This window comes from Lissotriton vulgaris, chromosome 5, assembly GCF_964263255.1.
Source record: "Lissotriton vulgaris chromosome 5, aLisVul1.2, whole genome shotgun sequence".
Classification (NCBI taxonomy): Eukaryota; Metazoa; Chordata; class Amphibia; order Caudata; family Salamandridae; genus Lissotriton; species Lissotriton vulgaris.
In genome coordinates this window covers 111265453-111290577 of record NC_141693.1, presented here as the reverse complement: position 1 = coordinate 111290577, position 25125 = coordinate 111265453, and the positions used below count along the sequence as shown (strand labels likewise).

The 25125-nt window shown below is 43.8% G+C and overlaps 1 protein-coding gene across 2 annotated transcripts in view; it reads left to right on the top strand.

The window, feature by feature from the left end:
• The window catches only part of LHX3 (LIM homeobox 3), a 92502-nt gene extending 69411 nt beyond the window's left edge, over positions 1 to 23091 (top strand). For both annotated transcript variants that reach the window (XM_086919980.1, XM_086919979.1), the window contains exons 3-6: positions 10841 to 11043; positions 17157 to 17308; positions 18522 to 18693; positions 21656 to 23091. In XM_086919980.1, the coding sequence (XP_086776106.1) occupies positions 10841 to 11043; positions 17157 to 17308; positions 18522 to 18693; positions 21656 to 22074 (946 nt within the window). In that variant the 3' untranslated portion in view covers positions 22075 to 23091. The remainder of the gene's footprint in view (positions 1 to 10840; positions 11044 to 17156; positions 17309 to 18521; positions 18694 to 21655) is intronic.
• Positions 23092 to 25125: the final 2034 nt, after the last annotated feature.

Here is a 25125-nt window from a genome sequence, read left to right as displayed (position 1 = left end):
GATGCATGCATGATGGGTGGATGGATGCATGAATGATGGATGCAGGATGGATGGGTGGGTGGATGGGTGGATGCATGAATGAATGATGTATGGATGCAGGATGGGTGGATGGATGGGTGGATGCATGCAGGATGGGTGGATGCATGATGGATGGATGGGTGGATGGATGGATGGATGCATGAATGATGTATGGATGGATGCATGGATGCATGCATGATGGGTGGATGCATGATGGATGGATGGATGGATGGATGGGTGGATGGATGGATGGGTGGGTGCATGAATGAATGATGTATGGATGCAGGATGGGTGGGTGGATGGATGGGTGGGTGCATGAATGATGTATAGATGGATGCATGCATGATGGGTGGATGCATGATGGGTGGATGGATGGATGGGTGGATGGGTGGGTGCATGAATGAATGATGTATGGATGCAGGATGTTTGGGTGGATGGATGGGTGGATGCATGAATGATGTAGGGATGCATGCATGCATGATGGGCGGATGCATGATGGATGGATGAGTGGATGCATGAATGAATGATGTATGCAGGGTGGGTGGGTGGATGGATGGGTGGATGTATGAATGATGTATGGAATGGATGCATGCATGCATGATGGGTGGATGCATGATGGATGGGTGGATGCATGAATGAATGATGTATGGATGCAGGGTGGGTGGATGGATAGATGGGTGGATGCATGAATGATATATGGATGGATGCAAGGTGGTTCGGGCTCGCTCGCTGCGCTCGATCGCTGCGGTGCAATATGCAAATTAGTTTACGACTCACCACTTTCAAATGTCACCAGCCGCCCCTGATGAGCAGCCTGTACACAAGCTGCTCTCAGCCGTGGAACCTGCACACTTCTTTCCCGCAGTGTCTCCTAATGCAACCTATCCCCAGCTCCCTCACACTCAACTCTTCCTTCAACCTGCAATGTGAACACAGCCACTCTGACACTGCTGAGCGCCACTCGAGTCCACTTTCCATTTCGACGCGTCTCCAGATATTGCAAACCCCCTTTAATGAACTCCATCAAGCCACTCCATCTCCCGCCGCCAGTGACGCATCGATCGGGCACCGCTATTGGCTGCTGTTAAATGATTAGCAATAATCCATTCTAGGAGTTTGTGTGGCCCAGGTCTGGGGAAGTGAAGCTGATCAAACACTGTCAAGGCCTGGATCCTAATGCAAGCTGATGGAGGCTGATGAATGAATGAGTGAGTCTGAGTGGTGAAGGCTTGCCAATCAGAGGCCTTTCCTGGCTGCGGAAGAGGTGCCACAGGACAGTGTGGGGCGGAACTTGCACTGAGTGGCATGAAACGTGCAGGGAGCGGTGTGGAGCCAGGAGGGATTTGCGTGGTATGTGCCTTGACTCCTGTGAAACCTGCAGGAGGTGGTGTGCAGCCTGGAGTGATGCGAGTTGCTTGGCTTGTACTTAGTTTGAAATTGCAATTACTGATTTGAAACAGTGTTCAGTGTCGATCTTTCACCACATGTTCCAAAATATGCAGTAGTATATTGTGAACGATTTGAAGTGAACTACTATGAATATAATTGAATAGAAACTATAAGAGTGGAAAGCAATACAACAGAAAGCAATTTATGAAAAAGACACTGTATATTAGAAATAATTAGAATTTTTGCAAGTAGTGCACATTCAACCAGCCACAATATTGTTGCACGCCTCTTAATGAAAAAGGAAAGTACATTCATGGGGAAAGTTGAATCAAGAACAATGTCTGTATCTTCTGATATGCAAGTATATTTTAATTAAAACTTTTTGAAATAAAAAAAACTATTAAATGCAGTTTTCATCTTATTTTGCCCAAAACACAGGGTGTTAATCCAGGAACATAAAAAACACAGGAGAAACATTTTGCTGTTTGCCAATGTACTCCCATGTAAAATGAGAACACTGCAATATTGGAAGCTCCATTGGAGACAGTGGAGAGACAGGGGCCTCTGATGGCTGCTGCGGGCTTTCTGCTCCATCATTCCAGGGCTGTGTCTCTGCTTTTCCTTGTTTAGGTTAAAACGTTATATCCTTAGTTGGAGGGATGCTTTAATACCTTTACATCCTTCTGCTTTTGGCTATGGTGGTTGCTAAGTGTCCTTCTCTGGGTTTAGGCTGCAGATAAGGGCTACAACTTGGGAGAGGGCGTTTAATAGCAGTTATAGCCCTTACCAGCTGGTTACAAGGCTTTAGGAAGTATATTTGGAAGTGCTGGGTACTTGAAACAGTTTTCTAAAACACTACCACATTTTTAGGACAGACCCATGTTTTCCCAATACGTGACATATACTTCAAGTTGGCTTTGGGTCAGCCTCTTGCTCATGATTTAAATACTTTGTTGCAGTGCTTTAAATGGGGAAAAAAAGTGCAGGTACTCATCAGATCGAGCTGGGGGCGTGGCAAGGAGGCGGGGCTAGAGGCGGGACTAAGGGTGGGTCTAATGAAAGACATTTGAATGGCGCATGAATTTTTTTCGGTTGCAAATGATGACAAATTGCTTCCCTCCGCAATTTATTGTTGATGTCCTTGCATGTATTAAGTTGTACCAGTTGACAGACTGTTGAAAAGTAACTATCAGGTTTCCCTTTTTGTCAAACGCACTACCACCCTCCCCTCGAAATAATTTTTCTATTCAGCTGCTGCCCACGCTTTAGATAACACTTTTTTGGATGCCAGGATACCTCTACCCTTAGATGTCCCTAGCCCTTGCTAATTAGCCCCATGTCCCCTCCGATGTCCCCATGTGTCTCCTTTCATTTTCTCTTTTTTCAGGTGGTCACAGCACCTTTCATCTTAAATGTCCCCTCGTTCATCTCATCAAATTCCTTATCTTGCTTTTTCTAGGATACCCCTCCCCCACTTAAAATACCATTCTGCCAACCCCGACTCTCATCAGATGATCCTCATCTCACCCATCAGCTGTTTTGTTTTAAACCCACTGCCCCTCGCCCGCAGTCTATTCTCTAATATTGTTTGTTTGCCCCTTTCTTCAGATAAACCCTCGTTATCTTTAGCTGACTGTGCTTTTATACAAGCTCTCCTCAGTTGTCCCCTTTCTTACCCGCCAGCTGCTGTGCTATCCTTTCCGTCTTTTATGACTCCCTGCCTTGCAGACCAGAGAGGCTACAGATATGCTGCCCGCTTTTGTTATCACGCCTTGGAGGGGTGCTGGGTGCTGGGCCTTTATTGCGGCGTGTTCTGCACTCTTGTCTCGCCGCTGTAGCCTGCTGCCATACTGCCCAGGGGGTGGGGGGGCTGATTTTTCAGGCAAACGGCAGAGTGGAGCAGCAGGCGCTCTAAGAAGGGGTGAAACACTTCAACACCTCATTAACAGGCTAAAGGTCTTACAAAGACCTGTGGTGAAGTACTCGGGTGCGGTGTGTGTGCCCGGGAACTGTCTCGGCCGGGCTGACACACACGACGGGGGGGGGGGGGGGGGGGGGGGGGGGGAGGCGGGGGGGGGGCCGGGGGGCTGAAGCCCTTTGATCACAATGGGCGTTGCACGCCTGGGCCACACGTTGCTCTGCTTTGGCGACATGGCGTCACTGCCATCCTTGTTAAATCACCAATATGTGAGTATGCGCCGCAGTGTACAAATGCGATGCATGCTCACATGACTGTCTGAAAGTGAGTACCGGTACTCTATTTTAGTAACGTAGAAGTGCCGGTACTCTTGAGGGGGAAAAAAAGAAGTGCCGGTACTCAGTACCGGTGAGTACCGGCCCATTTAAAGCACTGCTTTGTTGTATATTTTAGTTGTCTGCTGTCCAGTCAGTGGTATTCTGCCTTAACCTTGTGCTTGTCCTCCCAACCTCCGAAGCATTTTGATTTTACAACGTTCTGATTAAATGAGTTGTGTCCTTCTACTGACTTTTTTCTTTGCTTTTTGGAACTCCATGAGTTGCTTGTATTTCTTTGCTCTTGCTCTCTTTTCCTCTTTATAGTGTGCCCACTGTCGCTCATTTATTTCACAACCTTCCTGCCAATAAGTCCTGCCCCAATCCCCATCTCAGCCCCATTTCTGCTGGGTCAGTCATGTAACTTGTTAAAAAAGTAATTTAAAATGTCCGCTGTAAGAAATAGGCTTAAAAGTTGCAAAGAATGTGAGTAACTCACGAGTATAGGTCCACAAGTTTTTTTTTACTGGGAACCAAGTACTACATCATAGCACGTGACTCTCTCGGGGTAGCGAATCACAGCATCCCAAAGCCTACGCAGGAAAGGTAGTGCTGGCTAGTAAATCCTGCTTGCTTGTACACAACTACAACATGTAATACATTTTAGACCAGTCATTGCTTTTCCCTTTTTTTAAAAAAAAGTACTTTTATCACAAACATGCTGCTAAATAGTCTGCAATAAATTACAAACGTATACAAAAGGTAGATGGAAGTACTTTTGGTGACACCTGATAACATGGTTCGAGCGGCACAGGCTGGCTTCAGAAAAAACACGTCGACCATGGATCAGATTTTCCGCCTCATCCTCCTTTACTGGAAGACGGTGAGGTTAGAGGGGGGAAGGCTGTACATGGTCTTCGTGGATCTGAGGTCAGCCTTTGACCTAGTCCCGCGCAAGAAACTCTGGGAGGTCCTGGAAAAGTTAGGAGTACACCCCAGTTACTCAGTATCATAACCAGGCTGCACGAGAATAATTATGCGCAGGTTAGGTGTGGGAGGGATGGCAATCTCTCATCCAGGTTCCCTGTCCGCAGAGGGGTGAGGCAGGGTTGTGTCCTGGCACCGACCCTGTTCTGTCTCTTCATCAATAACGTTATATCCCATCTAGAAAACGTTAAGGACAATGATGCCCCATATTTGGCACGCAGGAGGGTTCCGGCAATCATGTTTGCCGATGACACCCTCCTGCTTTCCAAATCCCCCATGGGGATCCAGAGGATTCTGGATGGATTTGGTCTCTTCTGTAGACAACATGGTCTAGAGGTGAATACGGAAAAGACCAAATTCATGATATTCAATCCACCAAATAAAGCCAGGCCCAATCCCACCCTGGGCACTGTTAGCCTTGAGAGGGTCTCTACCTTTATATATCTGGGGGTAACACTACAGGAAAATCTATCATGGGACCGACAGATAGCAAGATCAAGGGTTAAGTTGTCCCAGTTGTCGGGCGCAATCTTGAAGGTGGCCAACACTTCCACTTTTAAGCCCATAAGCCCGGCTCTCGAAACCTATCGGACTCAAGCCAAGGCAGCGGCTATGTATGGGAGTGACCTATGGGGGTACAAAGCAGGCCAAGATTTGGCGAGAATGGAAAACAACTTTCTCAGATGCCTATTAGCTCTTCCACGAGGCACACCACTCCTGCCATTGAGATTAGACATGGGTCTCCCCCCTATTGCTGAGGAGCTTGTGTCAAAGCCAGTGAAGTTTTGGCACAGGCTTTGGTCCACAAACAAATTACATCATTATAGGCAGGACCTTATCCATGTCATGAGCCTGAACCGAAATAGTAAAATCCCCTGGCTTGCTTTCGTAAAAAATGAACTGCTCACTATGAACCTATCTGAGCTATGGGAGGATCCCGCGCAAGGCTGCCAAAGGATCTCACGTAAAGCCCTGACCCAAATCTACAAAGACAAGAGTCTCTCACTTCTGATGAATGCTCAAAATAGCGGCACCCTTACTGCGCGATTTCTGGAATCCAAAAATTCTTATGTTTTTGAATCTTTTATGGACTTTTTTTTTCCTATCCTTGCGAGGAAATTGTTTGTACAATGGAGGTTAGGCACACTCCCCACCCAAAAAATTTACCCACAAATGGTCCAAGGGGGGTGATAAAATGTGTCCATGTTGTAACACCCACGAGGAAGACGACCTCCACATCATGTTTGTGTGCCCTGCCTATCACAGACCTAGAAAATACTGGATAGCGCCGCTCTGCAGAAACTTGGGGTTCAGAAACTACTCACAGGCATTTAGAGTAATGAAAACCAGCACTCTGGGCCACATTGTGTTCGCCATATCCAAATTTCTAATGGCAGTATGGCTAATCAGGAAGAAAAAAGCCCCTTAAACTATGGACACTGTTATGACACTCTTTTTATTTCCTCGCTGGACAAGAAGGGAACTTTTATATACTGTATTTTTAAAAATGTATTTTAAAATGTATGTTATTGTGTTTTGTATTGTATCTTTTATGGTCTATATGGCCGAAATAAAGAATTTTTGGATTGGATTGGATTGGATAACATGTTACACCCGAGTGGATCCTGAACCCAAGAACAGCATACTCCCACCTATACTAGGTGCAATATCACACTATAATTGATGTCATTGTCAATTATGAAATGAAATGAAAATTAGATTTGTAGAGCGCGGCAGTTGCCCTGAGGCGTCCAGGCGCTAGAGCTAGAAAACGGACCTGACCTCTGAGGTTACTAATTGTTAAACAGGAGAGTTTTAAGCTGTTTCCTGAAGCTGGTAAGGTTAATGTTGTTGCGCAACTGCAGGGGGAGGGTGTTCCAGAGTCTGGCAACATTGTATGAGAACGAGCGTCCTCCTGCTCTGGATCTGAAGATTCTGGGGATTTTGGCAAGTGTGGCGGTTGAGGAACGTAATGTTTTATTGGGCAGGTAGGGAGAGATCAGGGAGGAGTTAATTTCTGGGCCCGTTTTCCAGAAGGTCTGGTGGGCGATGCAGAGAGCCTTGAACTTTACTCTGTCCCGGACAGGCAACCAGTGAAGAGTTTTTAGGCCAGATTTTATGGAGGTCCTCCGAGGAACTCCCAGGAGTGGTCGGGCAGCACAGTTTTGTGTGCGCTGGAGCTTTTGTAGGGTATAGTCAGGGGCTCCAAGATACAGGGCATTGTTAAAGTCCAGCCGTGATTGAATCAGGCCTTGTATGACAATTTGTCTGGCCTCGAATGGGAGGAGAGGAAGGAATGGGAGAGAGGAAGTAGGCAGGCCTACTGGTTTTGTCAGAGTGTCACCACATTTGCATAAACAGAAAATATGTTATAATTAAGGCTCCCTGTGTTCCGTTTTTATGGATTTTTACAGATAGATACAGACAGAAAACGATGTGTATTTTGTCTGCATTTATTTTTAAAAATGGATTAATACAGAAAATTGTGCTTATTTTAAGTGACTCTCCATGCTGTCTTTTATGAATTATGGGCCAGCATTTGATCAGATGGACAGCATAGGAAATTAAAAGAACAGGATGAAATTTCTTTAAAGAACAGCATATGTCAACATACATTTATGGTACGATGCTTTATCAGTGGATGTAGTGTTATGTAATATTTGGCAGCTTAAACAGCTAAAACACGACAGACATCAGTGTGTCTATCAGTTAAATGGAAATGGAAATGTACAGTTTTACAACTTCATTTATATGCAAAACCCTCAATATATATGGAAAATGTCAGATAAACTGGCCAAAAAATAAATATGGATAAATACAGACGTAAATGGACAAAAAAGAAATACCATAAAACCGGGAGCCCTGGTTATAATCCACCATTACAACACTTTTGAAATTTATGGGGATTGCACACCCATTCAAAACTTTTCATTCTAATCAGGGCTTCCGATTTTATGGTATTTATTTTTTGACATTTCCACCTGCATCTAAGTATATTAATTTTCTTGTTAATTTTATCTGTATTTATCCATAAATATTTTGTTTTAATGTAAAAAATAATTTGCAATGTGTATATTTCCACATTTATTTTACCAACAATTTTTTTCTTATGTTTGAATGTTCAATGAGTTTTAGCCATTTACAGTAGAATACAGTTGTCTGAAAGCATTTGCATTGTAGAACAGCTTACACAGCTGTACAGCTGTAGTTATTTAAGGAATTATCAGGAAATCTTTTGTTTCTTTTTTAAACTCCCCTATCTGTCAATCTGCAGAGCTACAAACCTAGCACTCATGATTCACAGTAGTGGAAATTGAACAAAATAAATTCTATTTATCGTATTTTTCAATTATTTAAAATAAACAAAGACAGGAAAGTAGATGGTTTTCTGTCTGTATTTATCTGTAAAACTCAGTAAAAACAGAAAACTGGAAGCCTTAATTGTAATGTAAAACCTTGCACTGTCAATCATCAACATTTTCAATAAAGCATTTAATAAAATATTCATGTTTCCCAGAGTCTTATTTCTCCCTTTACTATGCTGCTATTGCAGTTTTAGCACCAGTCAATACGGGTCCCTACACTCCAGAGATTGTGGACACAAAGGTCCAGCTGTAGGAGAGAAGGGCTTGATGAGATGGGAAGCCTCTCCAGGGGTCAGGGATTCAGTCCTGTGGAAGGTTTAGGGCCATATAGAGAAACAGTTCAGGGAACGGGGCTGCTGCACTCCCTTTAGCCCTCCAAATGTTCCAGAGTAACTTTGGTGGTGCCCTTGACCCTTTTGGGACACCATAGCAGGAAGATATGTAAATGTTTCTAGTGGTCAACCGCATATATGGTGATCCCCTTTCCTTCGGTGTGCATATTGAAGTAGCTATTTTTATTTTATTTTTCTGCTGCCACTGTGCCATTTTTTTATTTCTTTATGTTTGCCCTGTTCCCACCCGGGGCACCCACATCGTTCCTTTTCCATTCAGCGGTGTGAGGGAGCCCCAACGTTCCAGACCTCTGGTGGCTCCCGCGTCACCTTCACTGGACCTATGCGGGAGCCGGCAACCCTCTCTTCTGCTCCTGACTCGGGCAGGAGTAAACTCAATGTCTTCGGCTCCTACCCAGAGGCAGGAGCGCTCTGTCCTCTCCTGTCCATGTTGGCTGCAGGCAGGAGTCAGTATGCCTGATTGCCCTCCCCTTAGACATAGGCAAGAAGGGGGTAGGCAATGCTCCTGGCTGTGTCACGAGGAAACACAGTTCCTTAGGACATTGTGCTTGCATCAGGCCCTGAGAGATGGGGTCCCTGGGGCCAAGGTTCATTGGGGAGGAGGGGCCAACACTCATTCACTCCTCATGAGAAATGTAAGAAAATAAAGGTTGTGACTCTCTCCTTGGGCATGGCACTTGCTGAGGGAATCCTGGAATTTCACAGCAAAAAGCTATGCTCTTGGTACATTGCCTGGTCCCCAGGGGATCAAGCATCTAGAGCCTTTAGGGCCAATTCGGACACTCTTGAGCTAATTTTCTTCAGACCTCCTGGCTTGTAAATTGCCTTTTAAGTTGGGGAGCCTGATTTTAGTTCTCCCTTGCCAGACCTGTCGTTTCCTTGGGCTACTGGTGCTCTCTCTGGCTTGGGGGACATCTCCCACAACCTCTCCACAGCCAGCAGTCAGAAACCCTCACTGCCACACTCTCCAGGCCCTACAACCTCCTGGATAACTCAAGGGGGCCTGTTTGTCTGTGGATTCAAAGACCAGTCCACAGAGGTCCCATGGGAACCATCCATGTTTCCCGAGCAGGTCCATTCCCCCAACTGTTCCTCAGGGGGCATCAGGATGTCCGGCGACATTGGCCCTGGAAAGACTCATCCAAGTCCTTGGGACAGCTAGAGTTAAAGTCCTTTGGGCCATATGTAGGTGGACAAATACCGGTCGGTAACGGCCGATTTCGGCTGTTACCGACCGGTATTTGTATTTTCAGATGTAGGGGGCCTGAAAATTACCGATTCTGTATATTTACCGAATCGGTAAATTTACCGAATCGTTAATTACCGAATCCGTAAATGTGCAGAATCGGTAATTTGGGATGTAGGTGGCACTGGAAACAGTGCCACAGGCCCTTAGAAATTCGTTATTTACCATGAAATACAATGGCATGGTAAATAACGAATTTCTGTGTACATGCACATCAGTGCATGTACACCTGTGCCATGTTGCACACATACATGCCCTAAGGGCATGTATGTGTGTCACATGGCACACATGCCAGAATCAGGGGTGCAACAGGGTGTCAAAGTGACACCCTGTGCCCCTTGACAAATCGGTAAATTTACCGAATCGGTATTTACCGAATCGGTAATTGCCATTGATTCCTATGGGCCTCCGGGCCCATAGGAATCAATGCCAATTACCGAATCGGTAAATATCGATTCGGTAATTACCGAATATTACTGATTCGGTAATTGTTTAAGAATTTTTACCTACATGGCATATATCGAATTGTAAATACCGAATCGGTAAAATTCGGTATTTACGATTCGGTAAATGCCATTTACCTACATATGGCCCTAAGTCTCTTCTGACAGCAAGGGCTTCGGGTGGCTCCTCCTTCCAGCTGGGAATTCTTTTGTCGTCATCGCTCCCATGTCCAGTGTATACTCAAACGTCTCTCCCTTGTGCAAGGGTTTTTAAGTTTCGATTGAAAGTTCTAGAAGACATGCACCCGTAGCCAATTCAAGGATGCTACGTCATCACTCCACTGATGTTCCAACCCTCATGCACAGGCTTCTGGAATATTTAAACATGGTCATTTCAAGTCTTCTCAGGAATCCTCAGCTCTGCCACCACCGAGCACAGCTGCCTGGTCCCTTCCCACCAACATTGCAAAAGGGGACCCCCTTCTGTGTTTGACGCCAGAGGCGTGGCCATCTTCCTTTGTTTCGGTTGGTTTGAGCTTTCTCAGTTAGCTGCATAGTTTGGAGTTAGTTAGCAGATGCAGATTTCCTTCCCACTCACACCTTTCCCAGAGACTGGGTCAAGCACTGTTAATGGCTCCATTGTGTGGGGAGGCCTTTGATACCTCTGCTCGCCAGCAGAGCACCTAACTTGGCCCATTAAGGGCGTAGTGTGCAAAACTTCACATTTATGGTGTGTTGAACTGTATGACAGAGTATCTACATTTCTTATTTTCTTAATTCAATGACGGAATTGTGTTTTCTTTAAAGGAGGTTTGGGACAAAATGTGCAGCCTGCCAGCAGGGCATCCCTCCAACGCAGGTGGTGAGGAGGGCACAGGACTTTGTGTACCACCTACACTGCTTCTCGTGCATCGTGTGCAAGAGGCAGCTGGCCACCGGCGACGAATTCTACCTCATGGAAGACAGCAGGCTGGTGTGCAAGGCAGACTATGAGACCGCTAAGCAAAGAGGTAAGGAACAGTGGCCCACATGCACATCTAGGAGATGGTGCTACGAGGGCACTCATTAGAGCAACATCTGGAGGATGAAAGGCTGAGTTGGATTGGAAAGTATAACCTGCAGGTTGAACCCATGTCTCTGTAGTACATGTATAAAGTCACTGAGCTATAATATTTTCTCTTCATTTTCATAGCTGAATATGTGCTTTTCCTCCCTGTTATGAATACAGAACTGCAAGTACCAAAATGCAGAGTAAGCTAATCACACCTGGTAGGCGGAGAGTCGAAAACTTTGGTCACTTCTTTTTTGCATCCACCATTAGGGATAATCGCTGTCACAGACAATGGGTCTCCTTGGTGGCTTGGCGCTGCCACCATGGCACCCACCTTTAGGGAGAAGGGGATAAAACCCCTCTTGGGGACAATCAAACACACACTTAGAATTCTTCAGCTTCATGGCTATTTTACACTGATACTTACTCCACCATCCCTCTTTCATTTCCCCAAATGCTTCAATTTCCCTATGCGCACCGAAGGCCATGAACATAAGAGGTGTGTCCTTTTAATAACCAACATCCCTTAACCTATTACGCTGATTTACATGCATAATGTATCCAGTGAATGTAAGGAATAGGTGTCCAGTACTGACTTAGTGATACCTCCTAAAAATTAATATGCATATGGTTTCTTTATCACTAGCGCTGGGACGCTTACGGGCAGCCATGCACTTTACAAATCTGTAAAAATAAATAAAATAAATAATGTTTTCTGTGTTTATTTACACATTGACATGTGTTGAATGGTGTGAGCTTGGCGAGGCCCTGTTGAGGAATGGCGTCATTGGAAGCGGAGGAAATAGAAAATCCTATTATTATTAGCTACTAATATTGGATGACCAGAATGTTAAAGCCAAAAACCAGGACATTAAAAAAAATAGAAGAAGGACTACAATTTTACTTCAATCGATGATAGCGCTCCTCAGCAGAGAATTACAGAACAGGCAGTGAGAATGTACATAAAATGCAATTTTTAAACCCAGTAGCTTGCCTGTTAATTAAATTGCTTTCTTGAAACAACTGCTAACTATCCCTGCTTTGAAAAACATAAAAAACACCTCCCACCGTTTTCAGTCGACCCTCTTTAAAAACCGGGACATGAGCTACATTTCTTGAAATTTGCTGGGACAGCTGGTTAAAAACTGGGACCGTCCTGGAAAAAATGGGGATGCTTGGTCACCCTACACTAATATGTCCACCTTGGGAAAATAAATGGTGACTGATACAGGTTTATGTATTTACACCTGATTTAATCATTTATGTGGTACTGTCAAACAGCCAAAATGGCAGCGTTTGGGAGCCAGAGACCAGACATTATCAAGATCCAGTGGACTTAGGGTGCATTGGAAAGTGTGCATTTTTAGGAGTTTCTTAAATGTCCTCAAACTGGCTTGGGCTCTCAAGTAGGAGGGAAGAACCTCGCCTCGGTCGCCCCTTTCTGTTGCCGGATCTTCTTGGTTTGGCTTCGGCATGGACCAAACAATTGGACACCTTGGATTTAGGATTTGGTTTTGGCCACTCTGGGTCAAGTATTAAAGCGTCTTTTAGTGCGCATTTTGAGGCTGGGACTGAGGGGTTGGAGGCAATACTTCATCTGGCAGAAGCCAGTGTAAGTCATACCAGGCCGATGAGGTGTGATATCGGCTCGAGGGCCTAAATATGAGTTCTGCTTCTTCGTTTTGTAGACAATGGACCTTCTTTGTCCATGTCTGAGGAACGCTAGCTCAGCTGGAGACGACAGGTTTCCTTTGTTGGTAGTTTACATTGGGGCAGTAGGTGTAGAACCTTGAATTCTCAAAACATTCTTTATTAGTTAAGGGCCCTGGGGCGGGGAAGGGCATGGTTTAAGTACACCACTATGTTTCCTGACCTCTCCCTGAAATCTAATGAGAGTTTTTTTTATTAAGTGGTTAAAAACACCCAGAAGTTTCTTATTCTGGGGTTGGGGTAGGACCTTAAGCACACAGCCAGAAGAGCAGGTCAGTTGGGTTGTGCTCTTTCTCAGTTAGAAGTACAAGAATTTTGGCCTCACGTAGACCAAGTAAGCGTTGGTTCTTGAATCAAACACAGACTCATTGGAAGTAACAACACTCAAACGAGTTAGACCCGGTCTAGCATGAAATAGACCCGGGAATCATCAGCAAAGAGTTGGAAATTGGCATAGTGGTTTCAAATTAGACCTACCAGTGTCTTCCTGTTAGCATTGAACCGCATAGGTGAAAAGATAGAATACTTGGGGGAGGCGACAAACACTATGATCTTCAATAAGGAGACAAATTCCTTTAACTGATCAGTTGGGTACGGCTAGAGAGGACAAATGCAAATCAGTACATGGTGGATGCCTTGATTCTAGTGACCTGATGTTATATCTCAATCAAGATGTTAATCAATAGCATGAAGTCTATGCTGATTGTATGATGATTGTATGATAAATGTTGTTTTATGAGGTTTTATAATACATATGATTGTCCGGGCAACAATAGCACTTTGCGCAAGATACTCCTGCATCCTTTTTGTATTTTTTCTAAGATTCCCCAAGTCCATCCGTACGAGGAATACGATGTTTATATTTGAAGAAATCCTATAGTACTGATGCTTCAGACATTTAATGCTTTCTCTGCATTAATGCACCTTTCTCCACACCGTTCTTACTTGTAGTGTCAGACTCCCTCCTATCATGCCACGGTCCTTTCTGGCAGTGTCAGACTCCCTGCTATCATGCCGCGGTCCTTTCTTGTAGTGTCAGACTCCCTGCTATCATGCCGCGGTCCTTTCTGGCAGTGTCAGACTCCCTGCTATCATGCCATGGTCCTTTCTTGTAGTGTCAGACTCCCTGCTATCATGCCGCGGTCCTTTCTGGCAGTGTCAGACTCCCTGCTATCATGCCATGGTCCTTTCTTGTAGTGTCAGACTCCCTGCTATCATGCCGCGGTCCTTTCTGGCAGTGTCAGACTCCCTGCTATCATGCCATGGTCTTCTCTGGCAGTGTCGGACTCCCTGCTATCTTGCCGCGGTCCTTTCTGGCAGTGTCAGACTCCCTGCTATCATGCCAGGGTCCTTTCCTGTAGTGTCAGACTCCCTGTAGTGTCAGACTCCCTGCTATCATGCCGCAGTCCTTTCTGGCAGTGTCAGACTCCCTCCTATCATGCCATGGTCTTTTCTGGCAGTGTCAGACTCCCTGCTATCATGTCATGGTCCTTTCTTGTAGTGTCAGACTCCCTGCTATCATGCCAGGGTCCTTTCTTGTTGTGTCAGACTCCCTGCTATCATGCTGCGGTCCTTTCTGGCAGTGTCAGACTCCCTGCTATCATGCCATGGTCCTTTCTTGTAGTGTCAGACTCCCTGCTATCATGCCGCGGTCCTTTCTGGCAGTGTCAGACTCCCTGCTATCATGCCATGGTCTTCTCTGGCAGTGTCGGACTCCCTGCTATCTTGCCGCGGTCCTTTCTGGCAGTGTCAGACTCCCTGCTATCATGCCAGGGTCCTTTCCTGTAGTGTCAGACTCCCTGTAGTGTCAGACTCCCTGCTATCATGCCGCGGTCCTTTCTGGCAGTGTCAGACTCCCTCCTATCATGCCATGGTCTTTTCTGGCAGTGTCAGACTCCCTGCTATCATGTCATGGTCCTTTCTGGCAGTGTCAGACTCCCTGCTATCATGCCAGGGTCCTTTCCTGTAGTGTCAGACTCCCTGTAGTGTCAGACTCCCTGCTATCATGCCGCGGTCCTTTCTGGCAGTGTCAGACTCCCTCCTATCATGCCATGGTCTTTTCTGGCAGTGTCAGACTCCCTGCTATCATGCCGCGGTCCTTTCTTGTAGTGTCAGACTCCCTGCTATCATGTCATGGCCCTTTCTGGCAGTGTCAGACTCTCTGCTATCATGTCATGGTCCTTTCTGCAAGTGTCAGACTCCCTGCTATCATGCCAGGGTCCTTTCCTGTAGTGTCAGGCTCCCTCCTATCATGCCGCGGTCCTTTCTTGTAGTGTCAGACTCCCTTCTATCATTCCATGGTCCTTTCTGGCAGTGTCAGACTCCCTGCTATCATGCCAGGGTCCTTCCTTGTAGTGTCAGACTCCCAGCTATCATGCCAGGGTCCTTTCTGGCAGTGTCAGACTCCCTGCTATCATGCCGTGGTCCTTTCTGGCAGTGTCAGGCTCCCTGCTATCATTCCATGGTCCTTTCTGGCAGTGTCAGACTCCCTGCTATCATGTTCTGGCCCTTTCTGGCAGTGTCAGACTCCCAGCTATCATGCCAGGGTCCTTTCTGGCAGTGTCGGACTCCCTGCTATCATGCCGTGGTCCTTTCTGGCAGTGTCAGGCTCCCTGCTATCATTCCATGGTCCTTTCTGGCAGTGTCAGACTCCCTGCTATCATGCCGCGGTCCTTTCTGGCAGTGTCAGACTCCCTGCTATCATGCCGTGGTCCTTTCTGGCAGTGTCAGGCTCCCTGCTATCATGCCGTGGTCCTTTCTGGCAGTGTCAGACTCCCTGCTATCATTCCATGGTCCTTTCTGGCAGTGTCAGACTCCCTGCTATCATTCCATGGTCCTTTCTGGCAGTGTCAGACTCCCTGCTATCATCTCATGGTCCTTTATTGCAGTGTCAGACTCCCTGCTATCATGCCGCGGTCCTTTCTGGCAGTGTCAGACTCCCTGCTATCATGCCGTAGTCCTTTCTGGCAGTGTCAGGCTCCCTGCTATCATGCCGTGGTCCTTTCTGGCAGTGTCAGACTCCCTGCTATCATTCCATGGTCCTTTCTGGCAGTGTCAGACTCCCTGCTATCATTCCATGGTCCTTTCTGGCAGTGTCAGACTCCCTGCTATCATTCCATGGTCCTTTCTGGCAGTGTCAGACTCCCTGCTATCATTCCATGGTCCTTTCTGGCAGTGTCAGACTCCCTGCTATCATGCCAGGGTCCTTCCTTGTAGTGTCAGACTCCCAGCTATCATGCCGTGGTCCTTTCTGGCAGTGTCAGGCTCCCTGCTATCATGCCGTGGTCCTTTCTGACAGTGTCAGACTCCCTGCTATCATTCCATGGTCCTTTCTGGCAGTGTCAGACTCCCTGCTATCATTCCATGGTCCTTTCTGGCAGTGTCAGACTCCCTGCTATCATTCCATGGTCCTTTCTGGCAGTGTCAGACTCCCTGCTATCATGCCAGGGTCCTTCCTTGTAGTGTCAGACTCCCAGCTATCATGCCGTGGTCCTTTCTGGCAGTGTCAGGCTCCCTGCTATCATGCCGTGGTCCTTTCTGACAGTGTCAGACTCCCTGCTATCATTCCATGGTCCTTTCTGGCAGTGTCAGACTCCCTGCTATCATTCCATGGTCCTTTCTGGCAGTGTCAGACTCCCTGCTATCATCTCATGGTCCTTTCTGGCAGTGTCAGACTCCCTGCTATCATCTCATGGTCCTTTCTTGCAGTGTCATACTCTCTGCTACCAAAGCATGGCTATTTCTTGCACTGCTAGCCTCATAACATGGTAATGTCTGACATTATATGCCTATATAGCTGTTCCTGGGAGTGCCTAAGCCTTTAGTGTTTGACTTTAACATCATAGGTTAAGCTGTTCAGTATGTTCACGACAACAAACACTTCTGCAACCATCACATGTGGTACCAATAGTCAAGTTTGTACCTGTTGGTTTCAATATTACAATTTCAAGTTAAAAGAGCAACTGTGTGTTATCATAAACCAGCCAGAGCTTTGAGTGTGTGGGCTGCAACACCAAGGCAGTTTCAAACGTTCAAATGTGAGTGCAGTAAAAAACAAAAGAGCAATAATGTTCCTCTCATACTTCAAACACTTTCACAATTTCATGTTTGCAAGGGTCAGCCAGCACAGTGCAATTATAAGGAGTTACTTCATTTGTTATTCTAAACTGAGCAGAGTCGACTCTGCTTTTCATTCTTGAAAGGTTGGTGAAAGGAGGACTATACTTTCACAATGACAGCTTTTTATCACAGGGTTTTATATATACAGGCCTTTGGCCACAGTTTCATTAGACTATATTATTTTGCCTGTGTTTTGGGGACTGTGACTTGGCTGACCATGTGTCCTCTTCTGATTGGTTGCAGAAGCAGAGTCCACAGCGAAGAGACCGCGAACCACCATCACTGCGAAACAGTTGGAGACCCTGAAGAATGCGTACAACAACTCCCCGAAACCAGCGCGGCACGTGCGCGAACAGCTATCCTCAGAGACGGGGCTGGACATGCGAGTTGTGCAGGTATGGCTCACCAGTGAACACACTCAGCTTTAGACTTTGGAAAACTTGGCAGATTGATTAAATTGAGAATTCAAGAAATGATGATCAGATTAGGATGTCATGAAATGACCAACATATCTAAATGAAGAAAATTGACAATGAACCCTCTTACGTACTATCAACATCAAATTAAGAACAACTTAAGGGAGTTGGATATTTTCATGTTTAATTTACAAGTTCTTATGATTGTGAGCAGTGTCATGGGCCACAGACTGTGGATTGATACTATGGCATCACGTTTGGGCAGGACTTCTCTGTAACTTACAAAGATCAATCATAACACTGTCTAACATGCCTACAAATTAAAATAACACTAAGGAAGTATTAGACCCATGTATGACTAATTATTTTGTGAACATATTTTCATTATTATGTTTTCTTAATATACATTTCACCTTATGTTTTGAAACTCAATAATAGTTGATTTGAGTTCCCATCTCTTACGTTTTGAACTAGCAGTGAAATATAAGACATTTTATCCATCACCGCTCAGCTATGTTCTAGCCCTCTCATGCCTTAAAATAGTTTCTTTTACTGTATACTTTCATAAATTAACTAATATTATTCTTGCTTTCAGTGGTGAAGGTGCCTTTTAAACCAATGCCTCCTATAGAATCTAGTAGTATTCTAAAAGAGGCAGATGAAGGCTGGTTTGGGGTAATACCCCGAAACCGGTCCTAGGATGTTTGTTAACAGTCCAGGGAGGACCCGGTTTGGCAATTCGGGCTAGACTGTTCCCATGAGGCACAGGGTCAAGACTGATTTGCATATGGCTAGGTCCAAATTGGGGTTGCGTAGTGCGCAGAAGAATGACTTAACCCAGCTCTCTAGACTGGGAGTGAATGTCTGATTTGTTCAGCTTTCCATCCATCATTTGTTGCCACAGCATTAAACCCCTAAATCTGCATGTTATTCCCCAGAAACACATAATAAGTGTTATTTATCGCACCCCAAAAAATAATTATCCCAGAGGTATCTTTATTTACCAGGTGTGATAAATAGCACCTATACTTGTAATCAGGCTCTAGGGTTCTAGGAAGCTGACAGGTAAAATTGACCTGGAATAGGAATTACAACAGTAATTTATTCAGATGTTTGTCTTTTCTAAGAATATTTGGTGTATGCCCCTTTGCTTGCACTGCCATTAAACCAATGTTCTTGTTGCACCTCAAAGGTCTGGTTCCAGAACAGAAGAGCGAAGGAGAAAAGGCTGAAGAAGGATGCTGGAAGGCAAAGGTGGGGCCAGTACTTCCGGAATATGAAACGGTCCCGCGGAAACTCCAAGTCCGACAAAGACAGCATCCAGGAGGAAGGGCCCGACAGTGATGCAGAAGTCTCCTTCACAGGTAGAGATATTGGGATAATTTTATAAATTAAAGAGCACAATTTGTAAACAGCAGCATATACCAAGGCAACTCAAGCAAATAATAAGAATCCAAATCTGTCTAGTGAATCTATTCTGTAACAAAGGGATTATGCAACATATTAAGGGGCACTAAATTAATTTTCACAAGCAAGTGCAACATTCTCAAGGACCCTATTTTATATACACAGTTATCCTTTCTGTCCAGGAAAGGTTTGTTGTTAAGAAGCTAGCATGTGAATGACACTGGGTAGCATATATTCCTTGAATGAAGCTGTAAATTGCTTTCTACAAAATGTTGATTCTATCACAAATATTAGGTGGTTCATTGGCTGTATTAATATAGTAGTGTGGAATAGCTGCACATAATAGCAAACAGTCTAAAATTGTGAGCCAGGGTCTGTAGGGATTCCGAGCAGATGTTTAGTTTCTCCTTAGATCTCAATTGGGAAGAGTCTTCAAGAAGGACATGGGCTTGCCTCACATACATATAAGAGAACTCCCTTCCTTTGGCTTCAAGGTCAGCAACCGTATGGTTGACTGGTTGGACCATGTGCTCTTTTTAATAAAACAAAGCTTAATAATATTTCCAAAGAAGATGCCCAGGATTTTCTTAGTACGTTGCTGCTATTGAGTAGGAAATGACTTATGTCCTTTGAAAACTATAGGCTAAAGGGTGATGTTGGATTACATTTCCTCCGATTACCAGGTGTTGCTGGATCAGTCTATAGATCACTACACCTATGTAACAGATCAATTTCATCTCAGTGTGGATCCTCTAAATACACATTTATTGTTGGCCAAATTTGAAAGGCTGCTTCCTGGTATCCTTTCTCATGTATGTGGCAGGATCAAAACTACTATGCAAACCCAAGGTAAAGAATTAACAAGACTATATGTCACCCCAAAGCACGTCAGCTGCTTATTTATAAAATCCAGTATTTGTTTGAGAAGTGTAACTCATCATAGACATCCTGATAAAATTGCATCTGCATAGAAGGCTCTGTGAAAGATCAATACTTGTCTGATTTCCTGCCACACGTCTACTCACTCACGCAGTACATACATATTCTGCAGTAGTGATCAGTCCAGAAGAAACAGTCTTTGCAATAAAATAGGGCCCTTTGGCTTTCCTGGAGAGAGATGTGACTACCATCTCAGAATGGGAAAATTTGCTAGGATCAAATGTCTGTTGCCAGCAATTCTGAAGAAAGATCCTCCGTGTAGATAAAGCCAGTTGCGGCATTGGAAGGCACAACTCCGATAATGAATGGAATGTTCGATATCGCTAATGATGATATCACACCATTGTGTGGTTCGGCCTCCAAGTACGGATCCTGCCGGGGTCTTGCTCTGGCTTGTACAAGGATATCCAGAAAGTGACTTTTGAATGATCTGTGACCTTATATGGATGGGAATTCAGGGACAGAATCACCTCCCAAGTAAGGAAGGACAGGGATAAGGTAACAGGTAACCTGGGAGGGTAGGCCAAAGATACACTGCTTCAAAAGAAAAAATATTTGTCAGGAAGGACAATTTTAAGCCTTCCAAAATGAACAATTACATCTTACATTTTGGAATTAACCCTTTAGTTCACGTACGCCGGTCCAAATTAAAATCACTTCATCATCATGCCTTTGTTGACATAGTTTATCATGCCTTGATATTAACCCCCATTCCTGCCATCCATGTGTAGGCCTCATTCTCTTGCATCACACTTTCATAGGTCCAGGGCACACATTAAAGCTGACTTTATACTAAGGCTCTATGACGATGTTACCTCCTTTGTGTTGGCACGGTGTGAAATAGTGACTTGCATAGGGCTATGTAAGTTATTCTTTTAAAATTGTATCACACATAGCAAATGATATGCTGCTGCAAAATGATCTAGTGTTTAAGATAATACAAGAGCTTTAAATAATATATGGAACATTATTTAGTGTTAAAGTTTAAACAGGTGCTTTCAAACTATATATTTTAGTAATACCTTATCATACTGACCCAAGTGCGATAACTGTTTATTAAATGGACGCACTTCAGAACTCGACTGGTAACGCCATTTAATTACCTCACAGAAAGAATAATCTTTGTCACCATCAATCTTTAAGTGACTCCATCAATTAAAGCCTATACTGACTCCCAAGCACCCTTTACATTTGGTGATTAATCAATTACACACATTTACATTTCTTTCAGATAGAAGGCACCCTAGTGTTAAAGCCTGTTTCCTCCATAGCTCTCTGTCCCTCCTTTGGCTTCACAGCAGAGGGCTGCAGTTATCATTGGTGCGGCCGGATCAGTGGTAACGAGTCCTAGGAGTGGGAAGGACCAACTAAACCACATTTATGACTGTTTTACAATCCTTTCTTGCTTGCATTAGGACTCCGGGCACCCTTGCTGTTCCAATGTTGCTTTTTTTTGCCTTGAAATAATCGCCCAAGGGAAGGGAAAATTAGAGATGGTGGGTAGAGGGCAGAGCAAGAGGAGGCCCATATCTTTGACAAAATGCAGGGGAGACAAAGTTCACCGTTTTCATTTCACACATTTTTAATTTTTATTTTCCAGCCTAACATACAGTATTCAACTTGGGGTTCTATTTTTAAACTTCCACTTCATGTTCTGCAATGTAAATCAATTAGACTCTTCCTTCAAATTTGTAGTTATTGTGAGACATGTATCTCTCCTACTTGGAAAAGGCATAGTTCTGATTAAGTATTGATTTAACAAGTATAAGATATTCTGAATCAATCAATCGAATAAAGCTGTTATTGATATGTTTATGAGTATATTAGTCTGCCAAGTTTAACAGATGTCTAAACAGTAATTGTATAGTTGCAGAATAAGTTTGAGTTTCACATTTTATTTGCTTTACCTAGAGCAATTTAAATCCACGAGAATGCCTTTTACTCTGCCAGTCTAAAGTGTGTCCTCTCTATTCCTTTCAGATGAGCCCAGTATGTCAGATATGAGCCACTCGAATGGGATTTACAGCAGCCTGAATGACACATCTCCAGTTCTGGGGCGGCAAGCCGGAACCAATGGCGCCTTCTCTTTGGAACATGGCGTAATTGGAACACAAGACCAGTACCGAGACCTGCGATCTAGCAGTCCTTACGGCATCCCCCAGTCACCAGCTTCTCTGCAGGCAATGCCGGGCCACCAGCCCCTCATTTCAAGCTTGGTTTATCCAGACAGTGCATTGGGGATCCTCGCCCAAGGTGGACAGGGAGTGCCTCACTCTATGAGGGTTTTAGGGGGCAATGGACCTAGCTCTGACCTCTCCACAGGAAGCAGTGGGGGATATCCAGATTTCCCTGCCAGCCCTGCCTCTTGGCTGGATGAAGTTGACCATGCCCAATTTTGATACCAAGGTTACTCAAAGACTTAAAATAAGTATTGAGAATCATCTTCTCATTCAGCAGTGGGGAACATGCTAGGAAGTGCACTGTAATGCTACCCCAGAGACACTGCAGTCGATGGCTATCAGATGAACCAGATTGTAAAAGAATTGCATAAAGGGGCTTTCTAATAGACTGAACATAATGAGCTACAAGGCATTTGTTTTACAGTTTTTACAATCCAAATGCTCTTGACTCCTTTTTACCATTGCATTCTTGATGAATTTTTCCAGATACTTCTCCATACATGGGATTTCTCTTCAAATGAACTCGTTCTCGAGCATGAGACAATTCAAGGAGGTGTTTCATGTTGATCAGTCACTCTTGCTAAATAAACTTTGTGAAAAGTGAGTTGTTCAAGAAACTAAAACCTATGTTTTCAACAGCAAACAACACCTGTGTTTCCCCCTGCAGATGGTCATTCACCTTTTTACATTTTCAGAAGAATTTAATATGCCAACTATTCAAATAAAAGAGTATTTTTCCTTTGTATATTGAACAAAGGCTGTTGTTAATTTTTACATTTAATTTCTGGATAGGCAGCATTTCCTTTTACTTTTAAATCTAGTGATATACTGGGAAACACATGTGTATTACCAACAATTCACTGTTAATATTTTAATATCTGGGCAACGTTTTAATAACAATCTAAGGTCTGCAATTTTGAATTTAAGCTTTTTATTTCCTAAACAACTACCTTTTTACAATGCAAAACTATCCAGGTTGCACTTAACGTCTGTTGCCAAACACTTTTCCTACTCTGAAATTTTCCTTCTTCAACATAACTGGAGCACGTGTAGCTGTTAAAGACCAAATTATGTTCAGAATATCATTGTTCACCATTACGCTGCCTCCATTTTCCATAGGTGTGTCTTGAATTCCTATTCAGTATCATGAGGGGGAATTACAGAACCATATGTAAATTGTCTGTAAAACTAAATATTGAATTAACTATAAATTATGTGTATGTTCTGTGTCTTTTATTTATGCTCTATTTGATGATCAAATGCTACAATACTTTAAATAAATTTGTCAACAAAAAGCAACAAAGGCTTCTATTAATATCCTTTATGAAGTATATTTATTAAAGCGCTGTTTTGGGTTGACCCAGTATGGTTTGTTTGTTGTTGTATAACTGTATGATATCAGGGTCTGCTACATAATGCTGGTGTTTTCAAAACATGTGGTATACTTCATTTAATGTTGAACGATTAAGTGGATTCATAGATCAAAGATATTGTGACTTTACACTACATCATCTCAGAAGATACCTTTTTGGCTTTAATTCTTTAACATGTAAAAAACATAAACTGTAAAACAACAAATGTATTTCTCATTGAAACATGATAAAAAAAATGACCATGCTTACCTTTGCAAATATTTGTTAGCTCAGTTTATCCCAAAACACTCAGTGGTGGGTCAAACCTCCATATGCGGGGATCTAAAACTAAAGGTAAATTAAGAAAATGTGCACACATTTTACCTGAGCTCTATTACAAACATTTTCCATTCACTTTATGTACACAAAATATTTTAGGGAATTTATATCTCCAACATGTTCCATTGAGTTTCTGAATCACCCAACATGTTCATTGAGATTTAAAACTAATGATAATTTGTAGTGCACAGTTTTGTCAATTCGTAATCTGTAAATGATACTACTATCAGGTGTGATGGGGCTCAAATTATTGACATCAGAGGAATGAAGGTTTAAGTCAGCTCTGTTGCAAATCGAATATGTGACCTTTCACTGACAGTTAAGAGCACTTAACCCACAGATGTGTCTTATCAGATTATACCTACCATATGTAATCACTTTTATATACCAAACATATTCGATTACACTGATTTTATATTCCCAACATATTTATTTGAATACTTATGTCCAACATATTTAATAGAGTTACATATCCTAGGTAGTTCATTGAGTTTATAGATTCTGTACATTTTATTGAGTTAAAACCCCACAGGCTTCCTTCCAGCAGATGTTTTATTGCAAACATATTTTATTGAATGAACTTCCAAAAATAATTTTTACAGTTTGTATACCCAACATATTTTATTTAGTTGAAGCACTGAGATCTGCAGGTTGTCCCTGCTGTCAGGAAAGCTAGGGTGGGGGGCGTTCCTTTAAACGCTTGACGCCCCAGCTCTGGAATGCCCTTCCATTGCCGCTCCGCAGTACATCTAATCTGCTGGCCTTCAGAAAGGGTCTGAAGACGTGGCTCTTTGGCCAGTAATTTGCTCGCTTTCTTTCTCCTTTGTGCTTGCCCTCTGCAGTCTGTTGTGGGTTAGAAAGCGCCGGGACGCTCTTCGGAGTAGCCGAGCGCTATAAAAGACACCCATAACATAACATAACATAACATCTACCTTTGACTACTGAGCATATAAGAAGTCCGTCTGACTATGTTAACTGCTGCAATAGCAGCAACTATGTGAAGAAGGAAAGCCTCTTTTGTCTTAATAGCATGAAAATATTATTTCTTGCTTTGGTTCTCGGGATGCTCAGAGTAATACTAGTATGGACCAAATGCCTTGGAGAGATACTTAACAATGAATTTGAGTTTTATTTCTATAAAGTGTAGAACTACCCGAGGGAGCCTTGCACTAGTCACAAGACAAAGAGATCACAAAAAATGTACAGCTGAAAAAGATGTGTTTTTAAAGTCTTAACAGACATCTTGTGGCTCACCTCTGCATGGATAACACATTGCAAATTGTTCCAAATCTGAGCTTTATTAGCCAAAACTGGTTTGTCCTTCTGTGCCAGTTCTGTGGAACCTGGGTCTAGTAACCAGCAATGCAGAACTGGGACACCACTGTTTGGTGGGATAGTATTTGTGGAACAAACCAGTCATACAGTTGGATGGACCCATCCGATGACTGCTTTATGGCAATAACACAGGGCTCTGAAAATTCAGCAAGTACAAGCCAGCACAAATTGATCAGATGGCAAGAGGTCTGGGAAGACCAGGAATGAGTCTTGCAGATGCATACTGGAACAATTAGAGACACTG